The sequence below is a fragment of the Quercus robur genome, chromosome 5, assembly GCF_932294415.1.
Source record: "Quercus robur chromosome 5, dhQueRobu3.1, whole genome shotgun sequence".
Taxonomy (NCBI): Eukaryota; Viridiplantae; Streptophyta; class Magnoliopsida; order Fagales; family Fagaceae; genus Quercus; species Quercus robur.
This window is the reverse complement of record NC_065538.1, coordinates 11838596-11851919: the sequence shown is the minus strand read 5'-3', so window position 1 is coordinate 11851919 and position 13324 is coordinate 11838596. Positions and strand designations below refer to the sequence as shown.

Genomic DNA, 13324 nt, shown 5'->3' with positions numbered 1-13324 from the left:
ATTTAGTCATTGAAAAACCCTCAAAAGATCAAGATTTTCATTGTGGCAAGCTTTGACTAATAGCCTTCCTACGATCTGTAATCTGGTTAGATGTGGTGTCCCTAGTTGATCCGATTTGTGTGCAATGTGACTAATCTTATTACAAATTAATTAATTATTCATGCCCTATGGTCGTGTAATGTAACAAATGAAGTTTCAATGGTTTGGTATGTAAAGATCCACAGTAAAATTACAATGTTTGGCTGAATCCACAAGAATTAGGAATTTGTTCAAGCTAAAAGGCAACAGAAAAAAAGCTTTGAACTGCTTTTTCTCTTTAATTACTGGAACTATTTGCTCAAATTTTAAAGGTCAAAAGTAAACTGTACGAGGCTAGTACAAAATTTCATGGGCAACTGCTTAAGCCATCACCCACTAATAAAATATTACAAATAAATAAAATTACAATATGGTAGCAATCTATGATTTACATACAACAATTTATGAAGATGACATTAGATCCCTGCAGTGCAAATCAAACCTTGGCGTTGTGATCACTCTTTCAGAAGAAATACCACTACAGAGATTCTTCAAATCCTATAACAAGTCAGCCCCATCATAGTTCTCTTGCAGATAAAATCCACAACAAATGCTTGCTTTCCTTTGCAGGAGCTGGACTTTGTCAGAGGGAAAGAGTGACTGTACACAATCCTCTGTCATTTCACTGTATTTCCATAAAGGCAGTTATGATTTGGCTAAAGACTTCATAGAGTCAATATAACTCAAAAGCGCAGATGAAAATCAATGTTTGTTCATGTTAGGAGACAACGGAAAATTCCGTGTGCTGCCTGGGCATCATAACAACCAACTGCAACTTGCCTAGCTGACATAACTTTACTGGATTCTTGAATACTGACACCCTTGCAACATTATTTTTACCTAACAAAACATGTGCAATGCTGTATGATTCACCCTTTTCAACTGCAAATTGCCACTCTCTTGTTGATATATTGAACCAGTCTTTGCTTCGAGATTTAGTTGCTTTAACTTCTATGTACTCCCTACTATTCTCCTCCCCTACTATAATGTCATAAGGTAACCCAGTTTCAATATCTTCATTAACCCACTTCACTGCTGTCCCACCAAATTTCCCAATAATGTATTTGAAAGCAACACTCTCACCTATTCTCCCCGTTTGCATGGCTTGTGCTGCATTGGGGGTACCAAATCTAAGATGATCTCTACTGCTAAAATTAGATGCACCCAACTCAGGGCCATCAGACACCAGATCTAAATCAACAGGATCAAATTCAACATGCTTGGTGGAAACAGTATGATTGGGAGCATGGCCAGACTGATCAGAATAAGTTGAATTGCAAGCATTGCCAGACTGATTTTCCAAATTGGCTGACAAAACTAAAGCTTTTGAAGCTGCTGCAAAATCATCTTCAATGGTCCAATCATCTTCAATTGAGATAGGAACATTATCAGTTTCCATGACTGTGCCTTCAGAATCATCCTTTCGTGGGCTGCCGCTAGGCTGTGCAGCTGTTGCCTGAGTCTTAAAACCATTTAAACGAGCATAACTAAAACCAGGTGCAGTTTTCCAATCCACAGGCGGCCAATTTGAGTTATTTCCAGCCTTCTTTTTGGACTTTGTCGAATCAAAACTTGTTTGGAGTGAGTCATCGTTCTTTGTCTGTGAAGGTATGGATGGGAGGGACCAAACAGATTCTTCATTAGAAAGCTTAGGCATCTTTTGGCTATTCAAGATGAAAAACTCTGTTTGCTCCTCAGTAGAACCTGATTCAGCCATGGTTGTGATCATGTGAAGGAAATTTGCCAAGTGTAAATCAGGAGTTCCATCATATAACAAGCGAGACAGCTCCATAAATAGGGCATGAGAATCGGATTCTTGGGTTGTGTACAAAACGTTGTCCTGTAAAAGGCATACGATAAGGATATAAATGTTGGAAATACCCTCAAATTCTAATAAAGCATACATTGCAAAGTATAAAAGGAGGTTTAATAGTACTCATTTTAGTAACCATCAACTAAAAAGAGAGTACTGAGTTAGTGTTGAAGGCTGACATATTTTAGGGATTTGGAGGCATCAGTCCAAAAAAGGCTTCAACGTGAAAGATGTCTATGGTTCAACATAAGTATATTGTGGTTTTGTTTGGAAGCTAAAAGACAATAAAACTTCAGAGAAAATTTTGTTGAAACACCTTGATTTATTGTTCAAATGTTACAGAGCCATTAGGTGCAATGATATTGAGGTTGGTTTATTCTGGTGAGGGGCTTGATTGGTGTTTAAAATAGTACTCATGTAAGTTTAGTAACCATCAACTAAGTATGCATTTGAATACTGCTTATTTTGCTGAAAACTGAAAATACTATAGCAAAATAATTTTTAAATGTGTGAATAGTGCCGTGAGACCCATTTTAATGAAAGTTTTGTTGAAAAAAGAGATTTGTGGGTCCTGTGAACAGTGCACAGGACCCACTGCCAGACTTGAAATGCGCTTCTCCCAAAAAAAAAAAAAAAAAAAAGCCGGACGCAGACGCGCATGGGAGAAACACAATCCAAATGTGCCTTAAAAGGAGAGTACCAAGTTAGTGTTGGAGTCTGACATATTTTAGGGACTTCAACTTGAAAGATGTCTATGGTTCAACATAAGCATAGTGTGTGTTTGTTTGGAAGCTAAAAAGACAAAAAAACTTCAGAGAGTTTTATTGAAACACCTTGATTTATTGTTCAAATGTTAGAGCACCATTATGTGCAATGAAATTTGGGTTGCTTCATTCTGGTTGGCGTTTGTATGGGATTCTGAGTGTGTATGCTTGCGAGGGTTTGTGAGAGTTATTTCCTGCAACCCCACCCCCCTTAAATGCACAATATGAGGGAGCAAACAGCCATGGCAACCCTACCTGGGCATGACCATAGTCCCTAACACTCCAAGATACCAATGCCTGAAGGACCTTGATGCCAAAATGGCCACAGGCAGTCCCCCTCGGGAGGGTTTAGTCATAACCTAACCTCAATCCCATCCAAAGGCACTAGGGGTTTTAGCTTTGTGGTAGGAAATAGTTTAGGTTTGCGAGTTGCGCCAGTTAATTGAGTGTTCAAAATTTGTATCTTTATGCTAGAAAGTATGATTCACTTTCCCCACCATGAAGACCGGAGATGTGCATCTTCTCTTTATTTTCCACAATATTTCAAATTTTGAGACTATGGTAGTATATTTTGGTTTATGATGCTTGTAAATGTAGGCATGGAGTTGGATGAACCACGTTTCTTAAATCTTGTTGTCATGTACTGCTCATTATACTTTATCATTTGTGGGAGTAGGTTTCTGCTAGCCCCAAAGTCATTAATTGATATAAAGTTTCCTCTATTATGGCAATAGCTAAAAAAGAGAGACAGATAATATATTAATATCCCAACAGTGCCAAATATCAGACACAGCATGATTTTCAAATTGTGAAAACATTAGCTAAAAAACCTAGTCTAAAAACAGAATATATCTGCACTAGAAGGATGTGAAAGTAAAATAAGCCAACATCACAAATCTCCAAATTCCAGCAATAGCAAGTGCAGAAACCTTGTACAGTATAACATTAGCATGTTCCAGTGTAGTTTACCAACTTTTTAATGCTTAAAGTAGTTCCAAAGTTCTAAATGTCCAAAAGTGGTTGCAATTTTAAATACAAGCATCCTTCATTAGTTCTCTTTATGAGTGGTATTTTGTATCATGTCTTGCTGATAGTATTTCTATTCACTCCTTCTTAGAGTCAACTCATATGTAGATATTAACCCATTTTAAGTCTTCAGGCTACATCGTGTTTCTTTTTCTTTTCACGACGTAGTCTCTTTTCAATAATATTAATTTACCTATCAAAAAAATAATTATTAAAGGCTTAGAGCAAAAATAGTCTGTCTAGGTTTTGTATCAGTTTTGCTGAAACTTTGTTTTTAATATGCTATCTTCATTTTTCATTTCTTTCTAGGTAAATAGGGTGGGGGGGGGGGGGGGGGGGTGGGGGGTGGGGAGGATAGAAAGAGAGAGGACATGGAACAAAGGATTTCATCACATACCTGAAGTAAGCAGCTACATTCAATTCGCTTCTTTGATGCACATGAATCACCACAACTTTTTATGACATTCCTGTAGTAAAGCTTTTCAACAACAACAACTTGTAAACGATTCAAAAGATCAAATCCAGACTGCTTCAGTTTTACATATTTATCAGGGTGTACACTACAGAAGTAGCGTTGAGCATAAGGTAGAGCCCAGCCCACCAATGAAGCTTTGAAGCTAGAGTCTATCAGACCATCATATATTGCTTCACGAGTTACAACCTGCACATTAATGCAACAATGAGTAAAGGAAGATGAAGATCGCATTATATATCTCATTTCCTGTTTTATTTTATTTTATTTTTTTTTTTCTCTTAAGGGTGACAAAAATGGTGCTCATCTTTGCTTAGATCAACAAAATCTAACAGCGAATGATTTCCACTCAACAACTCATAGGCAACTATACAAATTGTCGTGCTTATTTAAAGCTAAAAAAGAAATTCTAGCATTTAAAAGAAATTCCATTGTCTGATGCAAGTCAATAATTCAAAAGAATTGTAATGCAAAAAAGTACTATATCCACATGTAATAGAAATCCCTTTTATGGAGAGAGAGAAAGCTGTCCGATTCCAAGTAAAACCCACTATATATCGTTCTCCATTTCCCACAATTTTTCATTCTTTTGCTAGGTTTGCCAGTAACTACATCTGAAGTGGAAGTGGTGTTACAAGAACACACAATTATCAAACCCAACTTTCTATGAACACATTCAGAAGCAACTTGAGTGTATGCAACAGAGAAAGGAATAATTTCATACTCCACACAAACTTATCATGATACTTGCAAAACAACACATGTAAACAAACTTCTAGGACCGAATAACATCACATGAAAGATCCAACCTTGAAAGTGATCAATAAATGATCAGTACAAGCTCTACACAGTAAAATGAACAAAAATGAAAGAGTTCAAAGATTACCCATGTATCTCATGGTGCACCAAATAAGATAAAGTTCCTTATACTATATATGTATACAAGCTCAGTTATGATGTGCTATAAAACAACAATACAAAATTAGAACCATGAATACATCTAAAAGTAGGTAGAGTACTTTATAGTTTATTCTGAGTGCTAAAATAGCTATAAATAAAATTGTTTGAGGCTTCTTTAGGATAAGCTCAAGTTAAAATTCCAATCATTTGTAGTAGGAATGTCTAGCTGTCCATTTCATTCAGGTAAACACATTGATAATTAGATACACTGCCAGACCTATTGGATGAGTTCATGCGAAGTTAAAACATTGCCAACTCAAGAGCAACATCCCTAGACCACAGCCTAGACACGCGCGCACAGCTATGTAGCACAGGTGTGTTTCCAGATTCGGGTGTGGGTGCGGGATTTGGTAATTTTTGAAAAAGTAGGGTGTGGGTGCGGCGATTAAAAAATTATTTAAAATATTTTTATTTATATTTTCTATATATTTTTACTATTAAAATATTCTTAAAAAACACATTACTATGCCTTGATTCACAAAACACATCTCTGAGGTGGGAAATTTGTCCCCCGAAGCCAATTTCAACTGTTCCGGCTTGATTCAAGGCCGATTTCGGCTTTTTTCGGCCATTTCGGTCGCCGGCCAATACGACCTGATTTTGGCTGAATTGGCACGAATTGAAGCCAAGTCGGCACAAATCCATAAAAAATAATAATAATAATAATAATAATAATAATTTAAAAATTAAAAAAAAAAAACTCAGATGCAGCACCGACGCACGGGCAGCAGCATGCGTTGGACGCGGGTGCAGCGCCCATTTTTCCACGTCTGTGCATCTGAGAGGGGAGAGAGAGAGAGAGAGAGAGAGAGAGAGAGAGAGAGAGAGATCTTACATCTGACAGAGCAGGAATCCCTATGGTTTGCATGAGCACAGAAACTTTTGTTTGTAGTATCTGTTTTTCATCCTCACTAAGTTTGCCAAAGTACAGAAATTCAATCTTATCGAAATGCTTAAATTGTTTCCATAACTTCAAATTATCAGACCAGCACACAAGGCCAAAGGAAGGGTGTAGGGAAATCCACTTATCATATTCAGTTGGAAGTACAGCACAGTTAATTTTCATAAGATGCTCTTTCAAGTAAATGATATCTTCAGGACTCAGGAGTCCAGATTTCAAACCATCACTCCACTTGAGAAACACTTGGAAAACCTGAGACATGAAAGAAACTCTTAGTTTCACCACAACAAACATTAATTGCAACTGTGATTTTGTTTCAGATTTGGTTACTTACTGCATTAGCTGCTTGTGAAGGCAAAGTAACAGTTGAAAGCTGGAGCAAAATTTGTAGGTAGCTACGGAGAGGAGGGGTCTCATGTACTCCGCAGCCGTCAATGAAAAAGTCACGAAGGCCTGGATATATATTGCTCAGTGTCTTTTTTAAGGGGCAATGAGTCACTTCTGTCAAACTGCACTGAGGATTTATCTCCTTAATTTGGTCTAGACAACCAGTTGGATCATGCCAACATATTTCTTCAGGAGACAAAAACATACCAGGTACCACATCCTCACGACTAGAGCCAGATGCATAGGGAACAAATACACAAGATCCAGAATGTAATTCCTCAGTGATTTTGTGCCTTGAAGTAGCCATTTCTTTCCAGATGAATGTGTAAAAGTTTGACATTTGTGATATGCTGGCATGCGAAGAAAGTTGGACCCGTTTAGTTGGTTGAAAGACTCAGAAGTATTTTTTATAAGTGAAAGACTCAAAAGTATAGACTAAACAAATAATAAATGGAAAATAGATATAACCCAAGCATGCTAAGAGGTCAAAAAAGTGCACATATAAAGCGTATATTAAAAGCAAGTGTTCCATAAGTAAATAAGATATCATTGTAATTTGTAACAGGAAGAGGAAAAAGGAAAGTCATCCAAAAAAGAATAAGAGTAACAGATGAACGTATGAGCAAAAGCATGTAAAAACCTCTGGTTCTGGAAAGCAAATATAGATGAAAAGCATCTCAATGCAAATCTGTCAAATTATACAGCAATAAGTCAATAACAACAACCAAGTCTTAGTCCCAAAATTTTGGGTTTGGGGTCAGATTAATCTATATTTGAGTCAGATATAGATCCTCAACAAACTAATCAGAGTCGGTCACATGTATTTTTTCTTATCATTCTACCATATCCAAAGTCATACTCTCCATCACCTCCTTAATTGACATATCCTTTTTTAATACTTCTATTAATGTTATTTTAGGTCTGTTCAACCTTTTTTTCTCATTCCCTTAATTTGAATCAACTCATCTATTAAATTATCAACAAATAAATTTCCAAGAAATCATCTGAATTATATAAACCGCAGAATAGCCATGCAAGGAATTTCAATCCAGCATTGACTCAAGAGCTGCCTTACACATACATGTTCATGGCAAGTGGATAACATGAAATCTAGAGAAAAAAGCATTAGATTAGTTCCTATAGCCAGCAAGAAAGAACATTTACTAAATTAAATAATCTTACTTTCAGATGACATTTTTAAAGATCTAAAATGGCAAATAAGAAGCAGCAATACCTGGCTTTAAAAGATCTCTGAGAACTTCTCCACACTTTCAGAATTTCCAAAATGTCATCCATTGTAACTTTAACCTTAAACCCAATATCACTTACTAGCTTCCCGTTTCGTACCTGTTCCAAAAATAATAATAATAATAATAATAATAGCTCAGTAAAGAACTATAAAAAACCATGTGAGCTACATCCTCCCAACATACAGGGAGATGCAGCAGGTTCTTAAAGAAAAACCCCCCACCCCTCCCCCTAAAAAAAAAAGAAAAGAGGAAAACAACTCGGTCATGCTCTACCTATACACCCAAAAAAGATATAGTAGTAAATAAGGATTGGTGCAGAAAAGAGAAAGTGGGTGGCCCCTGTTTTTCTCATCAAGGGCACAACACTGTATGAAGCTCAAACTGCAGAGCAGGTGAAGAAAACGTAGGACACATGTTACCTAGGCCGTTTCTTGTAGGAGTGCTAATGCACATTATTTATAAGTAGGTAATCATTTAAGTTGGATTTGGCTTTGCCAACCATTCAAAGAATTAGATGGAGCATATATATTTTGTTTCAAGTTACAGTATTTAAAACAGTGTGCTAATGTTGCAACGTAATATCAAACATACAAAAGAACAAGAGCAACCCTGATGAACTCACTTTCTTCTTGCATACAAGTGCGAACTTTGTGACGAAAGCTTATTTCAGATAACATTATTTTCTAACCAAAAATTGATCTCCAACAATCTTTCATCTTTTTTCTCTTTTCTGTAACAAAATGTCTAATCTGTTCCATATTTTCATAAAACTGAGAATTATCCCCCCAACCAAAAAAAAATTTGTATTGATTGATGTAGCAAATTGAGCTTCACGCCCTTTCTCACTTGATGTACAATGCTTTGGCATAGCAAGCGTAAAGAAACAAATGTGTGTGTGTGTGTGTGAGAGAGAGAGATACTCCTAAAGCAAGAGCTGTCTGCTCAATACGGCTCTCAATCTCATTGTGCAAAATGACCTTTCTGATAATTGTAGCAACCTTCAATATGTTTGCATCACATTCTAGTTCTTTAACATCATAGTGGAAGTACTCATGATAATTAAACCAATTCAAAGGCCGTCTCCATAATAAACGAACTCATCCAAACCAAAAGGCTAACAAATATATTGCACCTTTCACAATATTTCATGCATAAAAAGAAGAGAATTTGTAAAGAATATAAATGACAACTAGATATGCTCCCATCACAAAGGAATCAGAATTGAAAAAAGATTACATCAAAGTAAAAAAAAAAAAAAGATGAGAAGTGTAAAAGACCATATCTGGTGTGTATCATACTAACCTTTGGAACAGCATATGGAGCAGAAGCACCAAGAATTGAGCGTACTGCTTCACAATCGTAAAATAAATCTTTGGGATAGTGAAGCTCATCATCCATGCCAGATGCCACCCACTGGACATCACTAATGCTGCTCATAAAAGAAGACTTGAAGGGTTTGCTATCTCCGCCAGAGTTAATATTGCAGTAACCCATCACTTTGTCACTAAAACAACTATCCCATAGTGTATCAAAAATCTCTAACAGATATATACAACTTTGCTGCATGCAATTTTTGGACAATACAGATATTAAGTGGACCAATTCATGAGATTCCCAGTCTTTGGCAATTGATTCAGGGGAAATCAGATCTCTTTCCCACATGAGATTCTTAAAAATGATATGAGATATATCAGAAACAGTCTTATCAACTTGATTAATTTGCACAAAATCCACGACACCTAATTCCTGGAAAAATTCCCTCCATTTTTCCAGTCCACTTGAGAGTGATTCAGTAACTGGATGCCTCAAATAAGTGCTGTCAACTTCATGCCATTTCATATCTACAACATTAATCAACATATTCACATTGACTGGATTTCCATATTCTTTACTAAAATGAATTGGCACCTCAACAAGTCGTTGAAAGCCCTGATTTGTTAAAATGAAAGCTTTATTTCGTAATTGGGAGATTATGTACTCCCTTTCAACATGACAATCAGGGCAGCTAGACTGTAAGTGGGTCATTACAAAGCAAACATACTCTGTCATCAAATTCTTGTCCCTATTTGTAATTCTGTCATCAGATACAGCTGGCAAGATGTGCACCTTCACAATTTCATGAGCAGACAACCACTGGACACCAATTCTATGAAGCAAGTTGGTAAGGTTGCCTACAAAACTCACATCCAAGCATGTGGTATCAACAGTTGATGCAGAAAGGAGGGCAGGATTCACAGTTCGAAGTTTAGCAAATAAATTTGGGAAAGCTTCAAGTCCATGCCTGCCATCAAATCCTGCACTTAAAGCATCAGATTGTAACCAGATTGTACCTTCATTCACTGAACTGTATGTACCATCTGAAAGAGGAATAAATGGTAATTTTTTAAGGTTCTCTATGAGATCAATTTCTGCATCAGAATTAAACAAAGTTTGTCTAGATGAATGGAATGACATTGTATAAAGTGCATTTAGCCAAGAAGACAACCAATACAGGCCCATGGAGTTGATGCCATTCTCCACATGACTCAAAGAGCGTATAAATTGTAGTAGAATTTTAGGACCATATTCCTCAATACCCAGTGCCCTTGCTAATGAATCAGAAATTTGTATATTTCTATCCAAGAATCCAAGGCCAAGGTGCTCACTAAGCATACTATCAGGAAGAAGAATGCGAGCCTGTTCATTCCAACCTCTTAGAACCTTGCAAGGAGGAGCCCATCTGTCGTTTCCTCCTTCCAGAAGTAAGCAGTTTGTCATACGTAATTTTGAAATAATCAACCGGGGAAGACTTGAAAAGAAACCATGAACTTCTCCAACAAGCGGAACAAAGCTCATGAAAGCAGATACAGCCTTTCCAGGATTCTCTCTAAAACACGGAAGAGCGCAGAAGGATCTCTCAGCATCAACAAACAAACCAGGAAACTCAGACAATAACCACTGATTCCAGGGACTATCTCCATCCACTTCCTCTCTAGATGATGGAAGAACAAAATCACCTTGAAGAATAAATTTCAGACCATAAGTCCTTAAAGGAAGAAATGCAAAAACAGGCCACTGGTCTAGAAGTGGAGTGTAATCCCCATCAATTGATTCCTGCAATGTTAATGCTATAGAGATCTCTGTCGTTTGCACATCACGACGAATGACATCTGTCCACAACTTCTTTGACGCTACAAACCATGTCATTTTCTCTTTTCCATGTGAAACCCTTATGATGCCATTTCCCACAATTTCTTTTTTCATCACAATAAGTGAATCATTGAGCAAGTTTCTAAACTTAATGCACTTAAGCCGGTGAAGAAAAAGTAATAAAGATGGGTGAAGATCTGAAAACATAGTGATAATGCTGTTCACGACAGTACTGTCCAAAAATCTTGATCTGAAAGGAAGTACAATGCAAGTGTTCCAGCATCGACCATCCAAATGATCAGTGTCACTGGATGCCAGCCTACTGAACAAGTCAATATCACAAGGAAGTACTATTGTAGGCAAAACAAAACCAATCTGACCCTCACTTATATCAAATTTGACATGAAACCCATTAGAATGAATCTCTGGAGCATCTGTAACCTGCATAAAGAACATCCAAATTGATGAATGTTGATTATTTATAGTTTATAACCATTAGTTTGATAAAAAAAAATTTAGTCAAAAAGTAACTCAGGTTTCTATGTGAGGATACCACATTCAAACCTATGCCAGGATTCACACCATAACACTTTTCACCACAATTACAATTGTCTGACAAAAGTAGAGTGCGTTAAACACAGACTTTGACATGCTAAAAATGAAAAACATCTACACACTATTCGAATCATGTTTATATTCTTTGTGGGAGATAGCCTTTAAACATCTATTTTAATCATCTTCTTCTAAACTTCATTCAATTTTTCATGTCCACTCCTGGAATATTAAGTCATAACCCCAAGCAAAAAACTAATTCTTAAGCAAAAGATTAAATTCTGTCAATTACATTTTAACCAACGTAAAACGCCCAATAACCACAATAAAGCTTATGAATGCATGTGACAGATGAACACAGTCAACAAAAGATTGATCATATTGGAGATGAATGTCAACAATAGATTATATCATCTGCTTCTAAAGCATAATATACCAGATTTAATAATTGGCTTCTGAACTTATTGCAATTGTTAGTATTCAATCCTGGAGTTTGAGAAGCATAACCTTTAGCCAATGTTCAAATTATATGAAAGTCCACCTCTGAAGCTTAAAAACTTGATTTTACACCCCTAAGTTTGGTTCCATTAGCAAAGTCACACCCTCGGTTAGTTTTGGGTGTTAAGTCACACCTCATCACATTGATATTTATTTTTTTGGGTGCCAAATCAGCCCTTAAACAGAGTCATTTTGCCCAAAACTCATAACACAAATTAACTGCAGATTTTTTTTGATAAGAAAGATGTATATAAAAACTGGTAAATGCAAAGTAGAGCACAAAGCATATTAAAAAGTACAAAAAAAGAGAGAAAAGCAAAACACCATGAACACCTCATTCCCAAATCCATTAGCTTAAACAGAGTCATTTGCCCAAAACTCATAACACAAATTAACTGCAGATTTTTTTTTTTTCCTTATTTGATAAGTAAGAAGGATGTATATAAAAACTGCTAAATGCAAAGTAGAGCACAAAGCATATTAAAAAGTACAACAAAAAGAGAGAAGAAAAACCCCATGAACACCTCATTCCCAAATCCATTAGTTTTTTTTTTTTTTTTTTTTTTTTTTAAAAAAAAAAAAATCAAGTGACAGTAACAAATTCATTTCTTAGAAAGACAAAAGATAGGCAGATTAGTCAAACAGTTGGCATGGCTCACTCAGCCCAGTTTGGAGCATTCAACAACGCAAAAAGTTATGATCTTCAACACAACCAGCAGATACCCAGGATTATAAATAAAATAAAATACCCAAAATCAAAGGAAATTAAAATAACAAACAATAAATCAATAGAATTCAGGGGAAAAAAATTGAACTAAGAAGAAAGAAGAAAAGGACAGCAAGAATAGGAGGAATATAGGGGAAAAAAAAGTAAGATCTGGAGGTTGGAATGGGGTTAGGATTAGAAAAATGATATTGTTAATGAAAACAAAAATTGGAAGAAAGAAAAGTAAAGTTGAGAACATAGTACTTATCTGTGATCAAAGGGGCGCTTGGTGAAAAAAAAATTACTGTGTTGCCAAAATTTTTATAAAAGGGATTTGGGAATGAGGTGTTCATGGGGTTTTGAGTTTGAGAATAGCTGTGAAACAGTGTCTCATTAAAATCTGGTTTATGTTGTGTGTTTTGGGAAAAGGGGCTCCAGGCTAATTTGGCAAAAAAAAAAAAAAACATGTCAGCATGACGAGGTGTCACTTAACTGCCAAATTAACCGAGGGTGTGATTTTGCTAACCGAACTAAACTTCAGAGTGTAAAATCAAGTTTCTCAAACTTCAAGGTGTAAAATCCTAACAACCCCAAACTGTAGGGTTGTACTTTGCCATTTGCCCTTATATGTATCAAAAACAATGTTAATAACCCTGGGTTAATGAATCCAAAAACCAGTATAAAGCTTTGCAGTGCTTGTGATACTTGAATATCGACAGTTTGATTGATCATGATCCAAACCAAGTATACATCCCAAAATAACATAATGAATCATAGAGTAAGAAAAT

At 36.2% G+C, this 13324-nt stretch overlaps 1 protein-coding gene across 1 annotated transcript in view; it reads right to left on the bottom strand.

Annotated features, from left to right (window-relative positions):
- Nucleotides 1–283: 283 nt before the first annotated feature.
- Nucleotides 284–13324, bottom strand: part of LOC126725148 (protein NO VEIN-like) — a 28326-nt gene continuing 15285 nt past the window's right edge. Inside the window, exons 7-12 of the mRNA XM_050429685.1 lie at nt 8954–11221; nt 7636–7748; nt 6349–6751; nt 5949–6266; nt 4079–4342; nt 284–1918 (exon numbers count right to left, since the gene is read on the bottom strand). Coding sequence (XP_050285642.1) covers nt 797–1918; nt 4079–4342; nt 5949–6266; nt 6349–6751; nt 7636–7748; nt 8954–11221 — 4488 coding nt within the window. The 3' untranslated portion in view covers nt 284–796. The remainder of the gene's footprint in view (nt 1919–4078; nt 4343–5948; nt 6267–6348; nt 6752–7635; nt 7749–8953; nt 11222–13324) is intronic.